Below are 21203 nucleotides of genomic sequence, written 5' to 3'. Positions count from 1 at the left end.
ATAATTATTGTAACGCCATGAATGTAAACATGTGTATTACAGTCTCGACCTACACAAAATTGGTCATAAAACTATTCCATAATCTATGTTATAATTATAGTAACATCATGAATACCAAACATGTATGCACGATGCTGTAGTTGCACAAAATCTTGGTACACATTGTTTGTGTCCACGCCATTATAATTCTGTTGACAGATTTATGATCAATGTCGAACCAATTTTAAAGACCGAATTAGAGATCTAATCTCATCCATCCATTAATCATATCTAATGGTTTTTAATAATTACAAATTATCTGATTTTTTTTATTAACAAAAGGATAATTTTGGAAGATCAAATATTATGCGGTTACTTTATATGCATCTCCTATCTTCCCAAACCCAACCCACTTCTCTCTCTATACACGTATACCACTTCGAAAACGCCTTGGCCGAGGTGGACCACTCCTCTCTGAACTTCTTCGAGAGCCTCGCTGCGAAGGTCCCATGGCGATCCCTTGACGACGTCAAGCTCCACTCCGAGGCACTGGTGCAAGACCTCGAGCTCATCGAATCTGGCCACTTCCCCTTCCTGGACTACCCCCTTCACGACGCCCCAGCCATGCTCGACGAGATGGAAAACCTTGACGACATCAGAGGCTAATCTGGCTAGCCATGCCGCAGAAGCATCCCATGGACTGAAGAAGAACATCAATAAATTTTGCTTTTAATTTAATTTTTTGTTTAGCTCAGAAATTGAAAGCATGAGATCAAATGTTATTGATTCATATCAGGCTGTTTCTGATGGGGCTGAACAAGTACGGGAAGGGCGACTGGAGGAACATCTCCAGGTACTACGTAGTCCCCAAAACCCCAACTCAGATGGCCAACCACGCTCATAAATACTTTCGCCGCCAAACTAGCCCCACTCATCCGACTAGGTTATTACTTTAAGGGATTCTCGAGCATATGAGGAGAGTGATCACTACTTAATTCATATGTGCATTTACATCATTCAACAAGTATATCGTTTATCACAATAAGATTTTACTTTATTGAACTTCAATGGGTTATTACTTAGTTCATTACCTTATTAAATGATGTTATAACTTCATAAACATTGATATACATCATAATAAAGAATAAATACTTCATTTTGAAAACACTTCACACATTCTATACTTCATTTTGAAAACACTTCACACATTCTATTCGCTTTAAATTTTGTAAAAAGGTTAAACAAATTCAAATTCAAAGTGGAATGAAGTAATTAACTATTGCAATGGAGTAATAAATCTATTGGATGGAGTAATAAATATAAATGTAATTTGACAAAAATACCATTGGTTGAAGTAATTTGGCTACCTAATAAAGGCAAAAATTTTCACTACATCATCTCATCTCATCCATTAAAAACTAGATCTAAGGGCCATAATTTGGTCTCTAGTTTGGTCTTTAAGACTAGATTTGTCATACCAAACATTGCATGTGTCATGCTGAGACCATTTACACGCTTATGTCATAGCGCGATGATGAACAAGTGATTTTTAAAGTATGCGGTGACAGAGTCGGATGAGAAGCATTCATGGTTGTTGTAATCTATAGTATGGTCGAATAAGGAACAACCAAATTTGTCGTACCTTTGCAATATCTCTCCACCGAGAGAGACACCTATTTGTAGTAGTGATAGTGGAATAGTGAGAATTTTTAGGTAAGGAAAAAATGAGAAATTTGAGTATTGTGATCAATTAGCGACTAACAAGACATTGCTACTAACTTTATTATGGGAGAAGATCATCTGTTGTGCACAAATGCACAGTAGGGCACAACAGGGCTGCTGTGCATTTGTGCATAGCAGAGGATCCCCATCCCCTTATCATAAGAAGCAAAGTACAAAAATCAAGAAGTAAGATTGTCATTTCGGTATGCAAGAGGCAGAGGTACTAAACTACAACAAAAAAGCAACTCATTACATTACATCCAAGACTACCACTGTGCATTTGTGCACAACAGAGGATCCCCATCCCCTTATCATAAGAAGCAAAGTACAAAAATCAAGAAGCAAGATTGTCATTTGGATCATGCAAGAGGCAGAGGTACTAAACCACAACTAAAAAGCAACTCATTACATTACATCCAATACTATCGTTCTAGTTATAGCTTGTATACAATGCAAGAACTCAAGGTCAATCTCTAGCTTGCATTGAACTAGTAATTTTAAAATAACTATTTTTAGTTATATTGTTGTCTAAGGAATTAAAGTCATGAATATTTAAAGATTTAGTTTGCAACCATATATTCGCGGACAAAGAAAGTATTTACGAAAGAAAACACTCATGATATAGTTTACTGATTTTATAAATTTTATGTGTATATTTTCATAACATTTTATATTCAAACATATAAATTAAACTACTTGCATTTTATAGTAGTGATACCTATTTGTAGTAGTGATATTGGAATAGTGAGAATTTTTAGGAAAAGTAAAAAATGAGAAATTTAAGTATTGTGATCAATTAACGACTAACAAGACAATGCTACTAACTTTATCATGGGAGAAGATCATCTGTTGTGCACAAATGCACAGCAGGGCACAAATAGGGCTGCTGTGCATTTATGCACAACAGAGGATCCCCATCCCCTTATCATAAGAAGCAAAGTACAAAAATTAAAAAGCAAGATTGTCATTTGGGTCATGCAAGAGGCAGAGGTACTAAACCACAACAAAAAAAAGCAACTCATTACATTACATCCAAGACTACTGCTGTGTATTTGTGCACAACAGAGGATCCCCATCCCCTTATCATAAGAAGCAAAGTACATAAATCAAGAAGCAAGATTGTCATTTGGGTCATGCAAGAGGCATAGGTACTAAACCACAACAAAAAAACAACTCATTACATTACATCTAAGACTATCATTCTAGTTATAGCTTGTATACAACGCAAGAACTTAAGGTCAATCTCTAGCTTGTATTGAACTAGTAATTTTAAAATAACTATTTTTAGTTATATTGTTGTCTAAGGAATTAAAGTCATGAATATTTAAAGATTTAGTTTGCAACCATATATTCGCATACAAAGAAAGTTTTTATGAAAGAAAACACTCATGATACACTTTACTGATTTTATAAATTTTATTTGTATATTTCCATAACATTTTATATTCAAACATATAAATTAAACTACTTGCATTTTGCACTATTCTACCATACTTCAGCCTAAATATTGATAAACTTCTCTCTTTAAAATCCGAATTCTGTTAATTTGTTATTATTGCAAGTGTTAAATAATCTTAAAATTTTTGAATACTTTAATTAAAAATTTTAAATGATCATAAATATACCAGGAACAAGTACAGTAGTACATGGAAAGTATTTATTAAAATTGTGAATTTACTAAAAATTTTAACTAAATTGAATAATTTCCCTTCTTCAATTTATATTACTTTAATCTAAAACAATTGAGCGACCCATATGATTTATTACTTACCTTTTAAAGTTATAAAATTTACTAAAAATTGATTAAATTGCATAAAATATTCTCCAATTTAGACTTATTTATAATTTAAAATAGGAAAATTGGTCTCTAAAATCATGAACTTTGTCTAAAATTTGGTATTTCCCATGAACTTTGAAATTGGTATATAATATCACGAACTTTGCATTTTGTTTGGTATTTCCCACGGCATGTCTATTACTATATTTGACTAACTTACGAGGCTTTTTCATCATACTTCACACAATTAAATCAACGTGATTTTCAACGTAACTTTTTATCCTACATGTTATGAACTTAAAAAGTGGTTCAAAATATTATAAAACATATCACGGTTGCCTACGTTAAATAAAATTTTGATGAAAATATCTTATTTGAGTGAGTTTGGAAAATACCAAACAAAATGCAAAGTTCGTTATATTATATACCAATTTCAAAGTTTATGGGAAATACCAAATTTTAGGTAAAGTTCATGATTTTAGAGACCAATTTCCCTTTAAAATAATTTATTTAAAACGGCCAAAATCAAACTGCAGCATCAACACCGCAACAGAGCACCGCCGCCACAACTGTGATGGCGAGGGAGAATTTGATGAAGGGAACTACATCACAGGAAGATCAATGGATGGTACAGAGTCAATGTTTCCGACTTTACGATATTGTCTATCACCTTCCTCCCCAGGCTCAATCTATCAAGTGAGTTCCCCACAATTCCTCACAGCTAGGGTTTCTGTATCCTAAATTCAAATTATTGATTGAAATCAATACCTGATGTTCCTTACTTAAATTCAATCTGATTTCGTGTGTATGTTGACGCGTGATTTGTAGTTTCGAGGTTCTGCGCGAGAATCACATTGAGTATCTTACTGAAAGTCTGAAGCAGCTCGGCCGTAACTTTTGTGTTTTGGATGCTAAGTACGCTCTTTCTTCATCTTTCAGTACAGTTATTTTCGAATTTTGTATGCCTGCCTTTTTAATTGTTTCTAGTGTTACATTTGTGTACGTTATTAGTGCTTGATTTAAATATAAAACTGCAGCTCCTGTGGCAACAAATTGTGATTATGATTGTTTTATTGTAGATTGTACAGATAGTTATGCTATTTGATCAGTTTTGCTATGAAGTTAATCGCGCTAAAGTTATGATTTTGATTTCTGAAGAATTTGTTATTTTCTGAAGAATAGTATGCTAATGTTTTGATTTTTTGATATTTAGCCGACCCTGGCTCTGCTATTGGATCATACAATCCATTGCTTTGTTGGGGGATTGTGTTGACGACAAATTGGAAAATGGCTTTATTGATTTTCTCAGCAGATGCCAGGTTAGATTTGATTTGATTCAGTACTGTTTTCAGGATCGTAGCGATATTGCTCGGAGTAGCAACTTTTTCTTGTATTGCTCGGAGTAGCAACTTACTCACTTTCTACTTCTGGAAACCCTCTTATTTCGGACATAATATGTAATAGGATAATGCTATTGAACTAATGAGACAGAAAGTTGGGCATTTTGATTATATTTGAAAGAGTTTGAAGATAAAAATATGACTTTTCTCTTGCCAGAATCTAAAAGCTCCCTATCAATTAAAGTTTGAACTGCAGACAGAGATAAGAATCACAATTTGCATGCCATGTGTGGCTTGGGCTTTTAGTTTGTAGGCTTTTTTCTTGACCCTGTTATGTTTTCCCCCAGTCTATTCTAGTAGCTCAGAATTTCCTCAATTCTTTCACTGCATGTTTAAAATATTGTGATTTTTTTACTCTAGGTATTCAATTGTGTGTTTAGAGATAGGAGCTGGTTGTTCCATGTTGTAAACCTTAACATCTGTGATCAATTTTGCCATTAGTATTTTTCTAGATCTCCTGTCCAACTTTTCTGATTCAGATTTGGCTAATGTCTTATACAGGACCAAGATGGTGGATATGGTGGTGGACCAGGTCAGGTAGGATATCTTATGTTTTGAGTTTTTTCCATTTTAAGAATTAATATAGGCTAGTATCTTCCAAAATCAGGTAGACTTGCAGCTCAGGTTAAGGATAGGATTATAATTAAACTTATTGCCATTCTTGTCATGTTACTAATTGATTTTTTCCTACTACTGTCAGATGCCTCATCTTGCAACAACTTATGCTGCAGTTAATGCACTTATTACCGTGGGGGGTCAGAATTCTCTATCATCAATAAATAGGTGCCAACCTTTTTTTGGACTCTTAGTTGTATACTATGTCTATTGTTTTTACATTACAATCATTTTATATTTGCAGAGAAAAGCTGTATGATTTTCTGTTGCGAATGAAAGTTGCAAGTGGTGGCTTCAGGTACTGCACAGTGTTCCCCTGAGTGCTTGTTGATGGTAGTTTCTTTGAATGGAGAGGAGTGTATTTATATATTAAGTACTGTAGTTCCATATCCAAGCATTACAATAGAGCTTCAGTATGTTACATTTGCTGACCAGTGTCAGATGCATGGGTATCCTACTTGGCCACTACATCATGTGTCATGTCTCTGTTTATGAGTACAAAAGTTCATTCGTTTCGTAGCATTATGTGTTGTGTCTCTGTGTATGTCTAAAAGTAATTCCTCTCAGGATGCATGATGGTGGAGAAGTAGATGTCCGTGCTTGCTACACTGCAATATCTGTAAGTTGAAAACTTGAAAATACTCTTGATAAATACCGATGAAATGCTCAATCACTCGAACAATTTTTTAAGAATGCTATGAGATGCCCTTTATGTCCTTAGTGATTTGACTCTTGCTGTTAGATGGCCTCACTAGTGGTGACCCTTTCACTTTCCACGGACTGAGATGCAAATATAACTTTGCATTTTACATTTTGTTCTGTATAAGTAACCAATATAGCAGAGATAGGAACTAATAATCTAGTGGTAATATAATAGTAGGTCTTTACTTTACAGTTCAATAGAAAACATTTCCAGCATAGTTTTGACGGTATCTCTGTCTTTGTTGCTTAGCTGGTTCGCATATTTATTGGGTCCTTTAGTTCATTTAGTCTGACCTTGTGGGGTTTAAATCCAAGTCAAACTATGCCTAGCTGATTGGCTAGTTGGGATTCCATTTGTTGTTGCTGTTGCATAACATTGTTGAATATCATTAAGCATTTTTCACCAAGGCTTGATTGCTTAATTCTGACCCGTTTTAGTCATTTTCTCATATTCTGTTTCTTGTTTTATTTAGGTGGCCAGTGTTCTTAACATTTTGGATGATAGGCTAATACAAAATGTAGGAGACTACATCGTAAGGTTCGTTTTACTTGTTTGTATACTTAATATATGTTCCGCCACCTTATGCATCATGCAGTGTTGTTATGTGTTCATTGGTTTATATATTTTCTGGAATGTAAGATTGCACACTGCACACTCACAATACTCACATACACAGTTATGGAGTAAAGGCAGTTCAACACAAAAATAATGAGAACATAGGAAAACAAAATACGAAAACTTGAATTAAAACTCAAAGAACAATCCCCCAAAGAGACCTAATAATCCTCAAAAGAGGCCTACAGTTGATACCGTCCTAAACACTTCATTTTCTGAGGTATCTAGCTCTTTCAAAGATAAGCTATTTATAGGACTCCTACAAATCTCGCGACTAGGAAAGAAATCAGCTTAAAGATAAGCAAGTAAACAAATCAAAATCATATCAAATACTGACTACTCAAACTAATCTCGGAAAGCAAATGGAAAACAAAAATCAAAGCAAATTCTGATAATTAAATAAAAGATACTGATGGAGACAAGATCTGTAATATATCATGATGGATCTTTCCATTGATATCACCCACAAACACGAACACAAACACAAACACACACATACACAATACACACTGCATCAAATATTTGTTTATGTGAAGATTTACTGAAGATATGCACGTTGCTACCTTTTATAGTTGCCAGACTTATGAAGGTGGTATAGCTGGTGAACCTTTCTCAGAAGCTCATGGTGGGTAAGTTCCTTTCTCAAAAATTGATTCATACTCATCCAATTCTAGGTTTATATATGCAAGCTCTGTTTTTGGATGCTTGTTAATAAAGGAAGCTCTCTCGCTCTGATCATGCTCCTTCAGGTATACATTTTGTGGTTTGGCTGCAATGGTATTGATCAACGAGGCTGATCGTTTGAACTTGCCTGGATTGCTTGTGAGTTTCTTTATCTCATTTAGGATGGACATAGAAACCCTGGTTTTTCCTGAATTTGTACACTTACTAAAATAATCTAAATGCATCATCTTCAGTGTGAAAGTCTGATCTGCATCATCTTCTTGTTTTCTCCCCCTCCCCTTCCCGAGATATAAAAATAAAATATAAATATTTGAAAATAAAAAGAATTTTGAGCTAAACATTTACAGGGAATGTACTAAGTAACTAAGTAAATTAGCCTTGAAAAGGAACGGAAATAACAGAATAGACAGTAAAAAAAAGAGTGAATACAGGCGAAGCTTTGACTTGGATCCTGAGAACTCGTTGGAGTTTTCTTTACTATTTTTGGCTAATTATTAGCTATAAGTGCAAGTAAGAATTTTTACCAATCATATTTCAGAACTGGGTGGTGTTCAGGCAAGGAATAGAAGGTGGGTTTCAAGGCAGAACAAATAAGTTGGTTGATGGATGCTACTCTTTTTGGCAGGTAAGCTAAGATTCAGAGTAATTAAACCATGCAAATAAATTTAAACATTATATTATAAACTATATGCAAGCAATGGTGTATACATTATACAGTAACTGATTGTAATCTAAGCAGGGAGCTGTGGCTGCAATAATTCAAAGACTACATGTAACGGTAAATAAACAACTGGGCCTTCCAGATACCTTTGAGCTCGACTGCAGTACAGAAAGTGGCAATGAGTCTTCGGACAATGATGGAGAAGTATCAGAGGGGTCTTCTTCGCCAGCAGACATCTCTGAACCCACAAAAGGAGGTACTCAGAGGCTTGGATGCTGACTAATTCTGTGTTTCATTTCCATATATGACTTGTTTTCGTAGTCCAGCAGGGATTTCTTTCTCTGTATATATATATCGAGATTTTAACTGGCTAAACCCCTACTCTTTTCGTCTGTGACACTCTTCATTCTTATTGATACAGAAAGCCACAGTGCTTCTGCTGCAATGGGGTTGAATAATGGTTATGATTTTATCAAAAGGCCCACAGGCATGAAACCTCTTTTCAATAGCATGGCGTTGCAGCAATACATTCTTCTCTGCACGCAGGTATTCTTCGATCCTGTACTATGTAGAGATAGTTGCCTTGTTAGCAACACGCCTTGAAATATGAAAACAATCTGTTAATAAAATATAGGCCTAGCTGAATACCAACCATCATACGGGAAAGCAACACATTCCCAGTTTAAGGCCTCATGTTTAACCTATACCAGTATTAATTTTTACGTCCCTACACTTCAACGAGAGGCTCCATTTCTGATCATATTTACGACCTCATGTATGGCACCCGGTAGAAGAAACAAGAAACAAACTACTCTGAAATGGGTCTTTTAATATGATGAATATGTGTTGTGCAGGAGGAGGCAGGTTTCAGAGACAAGCCGGGGAAGCGGAGAGATCACTATCATACGTGCTACGTTCTCAGCGGACTCTCCGTCTGCCAACACTGCAACAAAAGAGATTCAGATTCTCCACCTCTGTCTAGAGATGTAATGGGGCCTTATTCCAATCTGGTAGAACCTGTTCATCCTCTGCATAACATAGTTTTAGATAAATATTATGAAGCGTACAACTTCTTCGCGAGAGCCTAGGAATTTCTAGTTTTTTTAGTTGTATCATGAAAAGTATTATGTAACAATCACTTTTAAGTTATAATGAGGCTCACCCTTGAGTAATTGACATTTGGAATTCTCTTGTTTACCTTTTGTTGTCACCATCGTGCCCCAAAATCAATTCCTTAAGTTAATTTTATGTTTGGTTCAATTATGATTTATTGTGTTTAAATTTATATTTACAAATAATATCATGAGTCATATACAAACATAGTTTGTAACCATGTATGTATAAATGAACGACATATTAGAAGGCAATAGAAGATAAAAAAATGCTCAAACCAACCACATTATAACAAAATATATGCCTCAAAACACTACAAACTCTCAAATTTCCAGGAAATTTTTTTTATCACTGAAATAGAAACAATCTAAGTGCTCATAGCAATGGCATTTTTGCTTCTTCTGATACTACACATAAATCCACTACATAAAAAGGGAAATAAATAGAGATCATAGCACATGGTTGAACATTTCTTGCTGTGCACCAAATGAATGTGGACTTCATTTGGAGTCCAAGCACCAACAATAGTAATCTGATCTAGACATCTCCAACATCCTTTCCGGGGTCATTCTCTCTAGCTCGGTTTGCCTCCACGATGCAAAGTTATTCCGGTTCTGTTGATCAGAAGCCAATGGATAACTCTCCACCCTATGATCTTGTGATCTCATTCTTTTGTACAGCCTCATCGTCGCAACACAGTCCTCGTACGGATCTTGCACCCCATTCTGAATCTCATATCTGCACATTCAATAATACAACTTCAACTATATGAGTAAACACCATATATGGTCATATATCAAATCCACTTACCCAAGATATGCTCTTGCCAAATACTTCAACGAGTTGCTCAACTTGCTCGTCTTCATCAATGGCGGATATCTTGCAGTATCCCTATATATGGTGCCAAAAACACAATGTCACATATTAACTACTACTTGAGATCTCTCTAATTGAAATAATGTTTTGATTAGGCTTGCCTGATGAGCAATTCAGGATATTCAACCTCCAAGCATTTCAAATCGTGCTCAAGGCCATGGCCTACAAGAATCCGAGCTTTTCCACTTCTAGACCTTATTTGCCATATTGGCTCCCCATTGCATAAGTAGTCCTGAATCTTCCTCCCAACTTGCCTCACTGGGGTCGCATCCCTCAAATACTCTGGCCTTATGCCTGTCGTCTCGTACCTACAAACCATATTTATTATATATGAGTATAGGAGTTGGCTCATTTCAGAAATTTTCTTAAAGTCACAACACATAGCTACATAAGTTTGCAAGTACATAAATATCAGTTGGCATCACAAAACATATCAGTTCACATGAACTGATATGTTTTGTGATGCCAACTGATATTAATGTATCTGAGAACATGAACTGATATGTTTTGTGATGCCAACTGATATTAATGTATCTGAGAACCGTTTTGTACCTGTAATTAGTGACAGGAAGGTTAGGCTTGACATAGGTGTGAAATATAAGGTTTTGATGTTCATCAATAAGGCAGACACGGGCGCAAAGGTCCAAGGAGCCATCGCTCCCTCCTCCCACCATTTTGCAAGCCATGGACACCACTTTGCCTCTGGCGTTGTCCATCCTCAACTCGTCTTGAATTCCCAAGTTTGCCATTCTGTACAGGATACCCTAATATTCGAACACGAAAATTTAGAGGATGTAAGAATAATACTAACTAAATTAACAGACTAAAGTTAATAGTTACATTGCTTCCGCGGGAGAAGTGACATTTGTCTCTGTGGTGATGAAGAGCATGCCGGCTGCTGAAAATATTAAGACAAACATCGCATCCCCGGTCCTTGAATATCCTCTCGCATTCCGCTTTAGGCAGAGGTCCTGCTCCATAAAATTCCATTTTATAACTTGGAAATGAATGAATGAATGAATTAATTAAAACACTATAGTATAGTTAGTTTGAAACATACCTATGAGATGCTCTCGGAGAGATTCGAAGGAGCGGCAATGCTTGTGGCAGATTGCGCATATCGGTTCGTGATTCGAGTGGAATGAAATCCTCATGTGTTCAACAAGATGCTCCATCTTGTTGAACTGCCTGTAGCAGGCTGCACATTTGTTCCTGACAATAATTCAAATTGAGATTATATTACACCATACATACTAATATATATAAATATATTTAAATTTCAAACCATGCATGAAACCACAAGCCTATACTAATATAAGCATTGTACCTGTTGTCCATGAAAGAGGTTTGGGGTTGCTTGCACTTGGTGAAGATCATGCACAGCTATTTATATTTGATGGCCGATTTATTTTATTTTAATTTATTTTTTTGAAAGATTCGTCACCTTGATTGGTCACATCATGATTTTCTGCATAATTCAGCTGCAATTTTAGAAATAAACATTCGTGGCAATCCAAATGCTTTGTGGGCCCACATATTTTAGCTTCAAGAATATTTTATGCAGGCATCTCTCTTTGCGCATGGAACTTGTCAAGTTGAACTGAAGCAGCAGGCAGTTGTTTTAAGATAAACAGGGGCAAAGCTGAGGTTCGAGCCATAATGCCAGACGAGTGAAACAACGAGCAAGACAAAACCAAAAGAAAAGATCTCAGCTAGTGCAAAAGAAAAGATTCCAACTATCTCACTCACCCATATAACAAAATCTGAGTCTGCTCCCATAAAAGTGCCAAGACGCCATAAAAGTCGTTTCTTTTCGACCTCCCAATTTAGAATCTCAAAAATCCACCTGTATTCTAAAGACTCATTCCTACATTATTAAACATATTGACCTTTGTTCGGGTTCTTTGTCTTCCCAAAATTTTTCCATTACTTGCACTGGGGAGAATAGGAAGTCCGGGCTCCATACTTTCAAATAGTCATCTCTATTCGAACTCGAACTCGAACTCGAACTCGCAGTTAGTATTAATGAAAGCTTGAAAACTAATCTTATATCAAATATTCCGAATGGATTATGTGATGATAAAGTAAAACATAGAGATCCATAATTGTCTGTTTTGAAAGGAGTATGTTCCACGACGGTTACATGGATTACTTCTTATGATGATCTATGAAATTACTGCTGGTAAATAATTAAATTTGAATTTATATGAATAAATACTTTGTTTGTTTATCTATAGTCATTTTCGGTTTGTTGGTGTGTTATTTTATTACGTTGTTTGTTCGTTGAAAACAAGTTGTCTATAAACAACAAATAAAACAACCAAAATTTGTTTCAAATTATATCAACCGAAAGAATTGTTAGAAAATAATAGGATTACCGACGAGTAATATTATGTCGGTAAGTATGATGTACGACAACAATAATAATTCTGACGGACAATTTGCCTACTGACTACCGCACTCGGCTCGGTAAAATATTTCAACAAATGCAAATCCGTCGGTAATAAAGATTAACGATGAGTGTTTTTGGGCTGTACCGACGAGTGAACGACATTTTTTTTGTAGTGCTTGATACTTCCTCTTTAAAGAGCCCTTTTGACTTGACATGAGTTTAAAATATTGTTTGACTTTGTGAAGAAGAGTAAAAAGAGAAAGTGTATGGCGTGTTGAACCCATTTTTAGTACTCTGTATTAGTTTTAACTAATAGATTGTGCGTGTAAAAAGTTAGTTGAAAGTGGGGTCTGCATACTAAAAATGTAATAAAGTAAATGGTTTTATTTTTTATAAATAGTGAACCACCCAAAATGGCAAAATGACTATTTAAATGGTCGACCGATGGGTATCATTTTAAGGGCATATATGCTTTCCCTAACATGTATTCAGGCAATATGTTGACTTTACGGAAAAGAACTAAAATTAAGTACTACAGATTTGAGAAGGTAATTAAATGCAAGATCTTTGTTAGGAGGGTTTTGATTTGGTGCAAATTTGAAGAAATTGTTTAATTCGTAAAATAGTGTGAATGGAAAAAGTTAATGAAATATGGATACGTGTGTGAGTCAATTATTTTGTGGAGTATGAGGCTTAGTTAGTAAAAATGTAAATGAATTTTTAGACTGTGGATGTTCCAAAATGACTAAATACGAGTAGTAAGTTATTATTAATTTCGTGAATAGGTGGAATACTATATACTGATTGATTGATTTTCAATTTGTATGTTTGTTTTAAACTTCATATTTTGCTGTTTATTTTTCCTTTTTAAATTGCGTGACCAGCAAATACAGGAAATATTCATAATAAGGAGTTTGTCAACTTGGATCTAACTTTTGACCTAAGTAGGACCAAATTATATTCAGATACCATTCGAAAAAATATCATCGGAATATTGGATTTTGTCCGCTATTCTAGACCAATAATATAGTACTACAATATTGTTTGGTAATATGCACAACAAAATTATCGTGCATGATTTTGTTATTTGATGATATTCTAACTTCTTTTTTTGTTTTGTTCTTCAAGAAAGGCTCAATATCAAAGAAAGACTCTTTAAAATGGGCCTCAAAGGAGTCGAAGATGATTTCTGTTCACTTGCAAGGAAGAAATTGAATCTATTGAACACATCTTTTTCTGCTGCAAGACCCAACATCCTTTGGTACTTTTGCTGTGACTTATGAAATATCTCCTTCTGTCTTCCCAAAGATCTGTTAGCTTGTTTTCTGTGTTGGCTTGGAACCCCGTTTTGAAAGCGTGACAAGAAAATTTGGGTCTCTATGTTTTACATTATTCTTTGATCTATTTGGGACATCCGCAACAAGGTAGTATTCCAAAAGTATCACCCTAATTGGGAGCTGGAAAGGAGAAAACTTCTAGGGCGCATTGGGTATTGGGTGAAAGGAAGGTGTTCAAGATTCTCATTGCCACCGAGCCAAATGACAAATATCCTTTAGTCAAGTCTCCACAAGTGGTTGGTCCCCATACTAGTTGGTTTTACTTTCTTGTTTTGGTGTCTTACTTGGTTGGCTTATTGGTTTTCATTTTAAGTTGGAGTTGTCTTCTGGCTTTGTTGCGGGTCATCGAGCTCTTGTGTGTTTTTTGGTTGTTTGTTGTTGGTTTTGGCTTTGTGTGAACTTGTCTTGCTCGCACCTTTATGTTGGCTTTGAGCATTTTTTTCCCAATCGAAAAAAATGTATTGTACGTTGTTAAATGAAATAATATCCATCAACAAATTAAGTACAAAACTTACTATGTTTGGCAAGTGCATTGTTAATAATGTAATTATAACATAATAAATATTCTCTCATGGGTGACCTAATAAGTGACAAACTCATCCAGAGATGCCAACTAGCTGAGACATTAGGTTCTGGGTAAGTCCTATTTGAATTGCGGGCTAATCAAGTTAAAATTTTATCAAATTATAAATTTATAATTCTAATCCTAAACATTCGAATTTCGAGCTAGCACATTGGGCCAAAAACTAAATACTATTAAAATTAATCTTTATATATTTTTAAATTTGCAAGCATTTGTGCCCGCGGATTGGAGAACGGTGGTCGCGAATCCATGCACGTGAAATCGTATATTTAGCAAACTACTATTAGCACATTTAATTCCCTTGTGGTAAAATTCCATAACAAATTAGTTTCAAAATGTGATGAACGAGTATATTACTATTCCTTCCATCCCGTATAAATAGATTATAATAATATTTTATTTTTTATCGGTTCATAAAAATAGTCTATACTCAATATTTGTATCAATCCTTTTCTCCTACTTGTTTACTTTATCATTTATAGTTCACACAATTTCTCTAATCACTAACACAACTCAAAATCCACATGTGTTTGTGAACACGTGTAGGCACATGAAAACATAGTCTTGCTTAGGTTAGGAAATTCTGTTAATCTCATTGTGAATATGCCAACAAGAAATGGTAGGCTTTTTGTTCGCATCTTTTTTCCTCCACTTTCTAAAAGAAAGGGGTATAGTATAAGATTCGATTCTTACACGGTCAAAGATTTGTAGTCACACGTGTGATTCATAAATTGCAGGGTCCTGATCAAACCATTTTCATGGAATGTTTTGGGCCATCGTTTCACTTTCTATGGATATTCAATATATGCTGGAATTGGATGTTTTAATTAATTAGATGGATATTTTGTTTTTAATTTTTTTATTCTCTATGAAACTAAAAAGCTACTCCTTCTATTCCATAGTAATTGACTACACTTAATTTTAATTTTTTTTAGTAAATAGTTAAATTAAAGAGAAAGTATATTAAAAGAAAAAATAATATAGAGAAAACTTCTCACTACATTATACTGTTATTACTCACTCTCTATTTTAAATATTTATCATCATTTTTCTAAAATGAATGTAGAAAATGAAATGACTCAATTACTGTGAAATGAAGAGGGTAAAACTAGCATTCACGTGACTAGTTGAAATTATACAAATGCAATTTTTGTTTAACTTGGGATTCAACCTGACTTTAAACTTGAACTTGTGTTTTCGAATAATTTCAGTAAAAAGGTGATATGTTGGGTTGGATCCAACTCTTGAAGAATATTGAAATTGGAAAGGAGTTTTCCTTTACATAGAAAATGAGAAAGTAACGCAAGAATATCATAATTGGTCATGGATTGTGAGTGTGACATAGTAATAAGGAAATTATTGTGGTCAAATTTTGACCACCCTTCTTTTTAAATATTTTCCCTTTTTTAAGCTGAAGTATCTTATTTATATTTACTTCCTTTTATATCCACTTCTTTTTAAATATTTTTCCTTTTTTGAGCTGAAGTATTTTATTTATATTTACTTCCATTTATATCCATTTCATTACACACTCAACCTCAGATAAAAAGTATACTTCCTTTTTGTACAAGGGGAGATGCGCAACTGAAAATGATAGAGATATGAACCACTCTATCACAATTCAGGACGATATTTTAAAATTTATGCAATATAAATATATATTTTCTCTGTCTCATAGTACTACAAATAATGGAATGATATATATTTTATTACACAATTATTAAAGTAGGAAAAAAATTTAAAAATAAATGGATGAAATATTATTAAGGAAGAATGAGATTCACCTAATTAGAGAATTTCTTTAGCTAAAATACAAATAGTAAATTATAACTACAATACATTATGCATAATATTTTTGTAAATTGCAGATATATATGTCAAGTTCATGTTGTTATCCATCTTACGTGTCATGTCAATCCAAATTATACCATGTTGTTAATAAGTTTGTGTTGTATTAAAGTTGTTTTCGTATTAAAATAGCAGGTCATGTTCGTATTCAAATTGAAAATTTGTGTTAGACCTTATTGGGTTGGGTTGTTATCACATTGATCTGATAATAATCCAATCCGTACGATTTGTCAGCCTAATGTATTTATGCATTGGATTTTAAGGTCCCGCGGAGACAATTTTTACACGTGACATCATATTGTTATTTAATTCGCTAGAAATGGTAATTATGTTATAATCTAAATTTTTCCTAATTTAGTGAGTGCTGCCAATACAACTCCCAATAGGCCAATACCATGGCTTCATGAGTGATTCTTTGTTATAGTGCTACATAATTATTGTTACGAATAATATTAACAGAATCAGTAGTGTATAAATGAATATAGGCTGAAAAAAAGGGTTAATATTGGAGCCCCAATTTCACACCATAGCCCAAGTGATAAATGCCATTAGGTTCACCAATTATCCATTACTATAACAAATTTGTCCCAAATTCGCTAACCGCAGCCGTAATCATATTTATTTTAACTCAAGAAAGTGGCTAATTGCAACTCACAACCTAATATGATATCGGAGTACTTCTTTTGTTTTATACACAATATTATGAATGCTGGATTCTTGCATTGCCAACTAACTAATTTGTTATGAGATCAACACCAACCTGATTGATATATTAGGAACTATATCTGATAATGACGAATAAATAATTAAGTTGGAAGATTGTTGTGAAGAATAAAAGTAAATAATTAGAACGAATTGAAAAAGGAAGATGACAAAAAAAACCTAAATGTGTAGATGATGGTCTCGTATTTTTTAATTGACTGTAGACTTTATGTTAGAAGAGTACTAAAAGGCGAATGATTTTAGTTTTTTATTTGTAGTGGATTGAGTATTAGCTTCATAAAACGATTTTTTTCCCTCATATGTATAATGTATTGTAGTTTTAATTTTGTGTTTGATAATTTGATTTATAAATTTTGATGAATTTTGAACGTCACAATCTTTTAGTTTAGTTTTAACATGATTTACTTTAATGATCAATAGGCGACCTCAGGATGATAGTTGTCCCAAAATATGATTACTTTCATTAATCATATTAGCTGTTTTTATAAAAATTCCGTTTATATATTTAATTTGGTGACATGTTAATTTTCCCAACAAAAGATTAACGCATTTCGCATTCTCCAAATAAACCCCCCATTTAACAATGACAAAAAGTTGAGAATTTAATATCCTATTTTATAATTAATTTATTGAAATAAATGAAAATTTGAATATAATGAAATGAAGGTTAGTGTTAAAATACAAACTCATATATTGTACAAACTCCAAACTTTTTAACATAGTATCAACACAACGTCAACACAATTTCAACGCAGTGTAAAATTTCAAGATTTTGATGTCAACACAATTTCAACACAATGTCAACGAGACATTTTTTATTGCTATTATTTTATTATCTGTTGATATTTTTTAACGGTTCAGATCATAGTTTGAAATTTGTACAATATTTAAAGTTTGCATTTGATCACATTCCATGAAATGAATGTCTTTCATTTATAAATGGTAGTATATCTATTCATGGTAGTCGGGCCAAACTTGGTCACCAATCTTGGCTTAAATTTAGAGGACATTTAGATTATGGGACCATTAGATGTGATATTTAAAGCTTTAATTATGTATATATGCAATATGAGTTAGGAATATTTTGTTATGTAATGCCTCTAATTTCGTATTTTTCCCTTTTACTCGAAAGAACCATTTGGGTCATTGAAATTTTATGATCTATCAACATCATCAAAAGAATCATTGTACGGAGTAATTTTTAAAAATATATTAATATACAAAAATTGTTTCCATAAGAAGTGTAAATCATGGGAAAATAAATTGTTCAAATCGATTTTTTTCACAAATGTATGTCTAATAAATTTGTAATTTACTTGATGAGCCATGGAACCCAACTACCGAGCAAGAGGTTGCACCCTCGGAATATACTGTTGGTATGATATAAACTAAACTTAAGAGGTTGGTAACAATTAATGATTAATTTCAATTGAATAATTGTTGTAAAACTTGCTACTTTGTTGCTTTCTGGGCTTGTCTTTCTCCGATTTATAACATTATTTTTTAATAAAGAAAATTGATAGTTAGTACGTTACTTTAATATAGTTTAACAATGATGATGAGACTGGCACTTAAGGTATAGTTTAGTTTAGAAATCAATTAAAGAATGTCTATTGCTTTATTTTGATAGTGATTTATTACTGTATCATTTTCATGAGTTAGGAAGTCCGTGTAAGGGGTTTATTGGCAACCTAAGTTATACTCCCTCCGTCCCGCTTTAGCAGTCCCATTGATTTTTCTGTCATCTTTTTGTAAAAATAATAAAAAATAGTTAAAGAGGAGAAATGGTAAATTAAGAGAGAGAATAATATAGAGAAGAGTCTTATCTACATTATTGTCTCTCTAGATTTATCATTTTTCTACTTTAACTACTTTTTATCATTTTTACAAAAAGAAGATAGAAAAGTCAATGAGACTGCTAAAGCGGGACGGAGGGAATTCTTATGTACTCTTTATAACTATAATCAGTGGCGAACCTATATGGTTTTATGGGGATTAATGGAATCCCAACATATAATCTGCTTAGTGCACCTGGAATTTTAGTTGGTTTTAGAATCTTCTTTTTAAGTGATATATGTTTGAATCATGATGTTATAATATACATTTTCTTGCCTTATTTTTTATTTTTTAATTATTCTTGTGTTATGTGATTTGGATCCTCCAGTGTAAAATTTCTGGTTCCGCCACTGACTATAACGATATTTGTTTTATTTTGAGCTAATATTCATTTGGAATGAAGTTAAGCTTCGAAAATTTTCTAAGATTCCATATGTTATCATGGAATTGAGCATGCTTGTGTAATTGAAATTGTAACATTCAGTTCTAAATATTATGCGTGGTACTGTAAAATATTTAGATTTAAAATTAAATTATAATTCCTCCTATTTCTACAATTTGAATTTCATTCAAAAATTGATAATTGAAATTTTAAATAGTTATAAAATTGGGTGCACTCATACACTACACACACACATTGCATGCACTCAACATACACTGCACACATACACACATATATACACACATTTTACACACACAAGTTGCACACTCATACACACATATTTTGCACACATTCACAATGCGCACACACACACTTTGCACAAATTGCACACACATTTTGCACACAATGTGCGCACACACACACACGTTGCACACATTGCACACACATACACACACTCTGCACACATCTACACACATTGCACACACTATGCACACACATTTTGCACACAATGTGCACACACACACACACGTTGCACACATTGCACACACATACACACACTCTGCACACATCTACACACATTGCACACACTATGCACACACATTTTGCACACAATGCACACACACACATTGCACACACATACACACACTCTGCACACATCTACACACATTTTGCACACAATGCACACACACACACACACGTTGCACACATTGCACACACATACACACACTCTGCACATATCTACACACATTGCACACACATTTTGCACACAATGCACACATACACGTTGCACACATTGCACACACATATACACACACACGCGTTGCACACATTGCACACACATACACACACTCTGCACACATCTACACACACTGTACACACATACACGCATACACTGCACACTGTGTACACATTGCACACACATCTACACACATTGCACATATTGTACACACACATTGCACATACATTTTGCACACACCACTACACACACTCTACACACTTCACATGTATATCATTTTTATTGAACAAAAGGTTAATTTGGAATTAATTCCTTCATATTCAAGTCGGCAAAATTTTAGTTTTTATTCTAATTCAATTCCAATTACGTGTACCAAACATACCCTAACGTCTTTTGCTAATGTTAATTCTCTCAATTGCGAAAGAGGTGAAGGCTGGAATGTATAGTATTGGAATGTGGACAAAAATACATATAAAGAATAAATATGAATCTAAGAAGAGATATGTAGTGAATGATTAAAAAATATATAATACACCAGATATAAAGGCAATGACAATTACGGGCGCAACTGAATGACCAAAAGCCTTGGAGGAAAAACACCAATACCACCTCATTTCTGAAACAAATATTGCACTCCTAATGCCACGTCAGCACTTGCCTAAAATAAAATAAAAATATACTACCACTAGTAATTAAGATAAAATAAAAATATACTAGTACTATATAAATTTATTTTTATAGTAATCATGTATAGAATCCATGGGTATGAATGGTACAAATAAATTTAAAAATATTAGTTAGAAAATAACATCGCATTCTTAAGCCTAAACTTAGGGGTCATAGCATCATATCATATCTTTACAAAGAATAATACACCTTGCTTGCTCTGCAAATTTTTTAAAGTTGATTACACCTTGAAAATTATTTATGGGATTGCTTAGTGTATAAATAAATTTGTACTTTTCTTGAGTTTTTCAAGCAAAGGTAATCTAGTCGGTTTCAATGATCAATTTCAATGTATTAACAATTAGTCATTTCAATTCTAGAATTCTTTATGCACCATTTTCAACATGTGGACTTATATGAATGATGTTCAGCATACAAAAATAAGAATACGTAAGTAAGTAAATATGTACTGTACTTCCATAAAGAAAAAAACTCACATTCTTTTTGTTGTTGCAATTATGTGGAGTACTGGTACAGAGAGAGAATATATATTTA

The 21203-nt window shown here is 33.7% G+C and overlaps 2 protein-coding genes across 2 annotated transcripts; one reads left to right on the top strand and one right to left on the bottom strand.

Moving 5' to 3' along the window:
- Positions 1-4020: 4020 nt before the first annotated feature.
- On the top strand, positions 4021-9341 carry LOC125202837 (protein farnesyltransferase subunit beta). Its single transcript, XM_048101311.1, has 14 exons — positions 4021-4174; positions 4307-4393; positions 4692-4797; positions 5380-5415; positions 5579-5661; positions 5738-5791; positions 6061-6112; positions 6669-6733; positions 7384-7440; positions 7561-7633; positions 8034-8120; positions 8235-8412; positions 8578-8702; positions 9011-9341. The coding sequence occupies exons 1-14, from the start codon at positions 4053-4055 to the stop codon at positions 9242-9244; spliced, it is 1359 nt and encodes a 452-aa protein (XP_047957268.1). The 5' UTR covers positions 4021-4052; the 3' UTR covers positions 9245-9341.
- A 197-nt stretch (positions 9342-9538) lies between these two features.
- On the bottom strand, positions 9539-11491 carry LOC125202757 (RNA exonuclease 4-like). The gene is made up of 7 exons (XM_048101206.1): positions 11473-11491; positions 11206-11357; positions 10986-11116; positions 10698-10909; positions 10247-10453; positions 10080-10160; positions 9539-10007 (listed from the first exon to the last, which is right to left on the bottom strand). The coding sequence occupies exons 1-7, from the start codon at positions 11481-11483 to the stop codon at positions 9770-9772; spliced, it is 1032 nt and encodes a 343-aa protein (XP_047957163.1). The 5' UTR covers positions 11484-11491; the 3' UTR covers positions 9539-9769.
- Between the last annotated feature and the right edge of the window lie 9712 nt (positions 11492-21203).

Source organism: Salvia hispanica, chromosome 1 (genome assembly GCF_023119035.1).
Source record: "Salvia hispanica cultivar TCC Black 2014 chromosome 1, UniMelb_Shisp_WGS_1.0, whole genome shotgun sequence".
Classification (NCBI taxonomy): Eukaryota; Viridiplantae; Streptophyta; class Magnoliopsida; order Lamiales; family Lamiaceae; genus Salvia; species Salvia hispanica.
This window is presented reverse-complemented; position numbering and strand designations above follow the sequence as displayed.

Excerpts from the sequence above, each read along its gene's own strand:
- LOC125202837 (XM_048101311.1), top strand. The coding sequence starts at position 4,053 with ATGGCGAGGGAGAATTTGATGAAGGGAACTACATCACAGGAAGATCAA. Across the intron at positions 4,394-4,691 it reads TTTTGTGTTTTGGATGCTAA|CCGACCCTGGCTCTGCTATT; the intron begins GTACGCTCTTTC and ends TTTGATATTTAG. Across the intron at positions 7,634-8,033 it reads TGAACTTGCCTGGATTGCTT|AACTGGGTGGTGTTCAGGCA; the intron begins GTGAGTTTCTTT and ends ATCATATTTCAG.
- LOC125202757 (XM_048101206.1), bottom strand. Across the intron at positions 10,454-10,697 it reads CTTCCTGTCACTAATTACAG|GTACGAGACGACAGGCATAA; the intron begins GTACAAAACGGT and ends TATGGTTTGTAG. Across the intron at positions 10,161-10,246 it reads TATCCTGAATTGCTCATCAG|GGATACTGCAAGATATCCGC; the intron begins GCAAGCCTAATC and ends CACCATATATAG.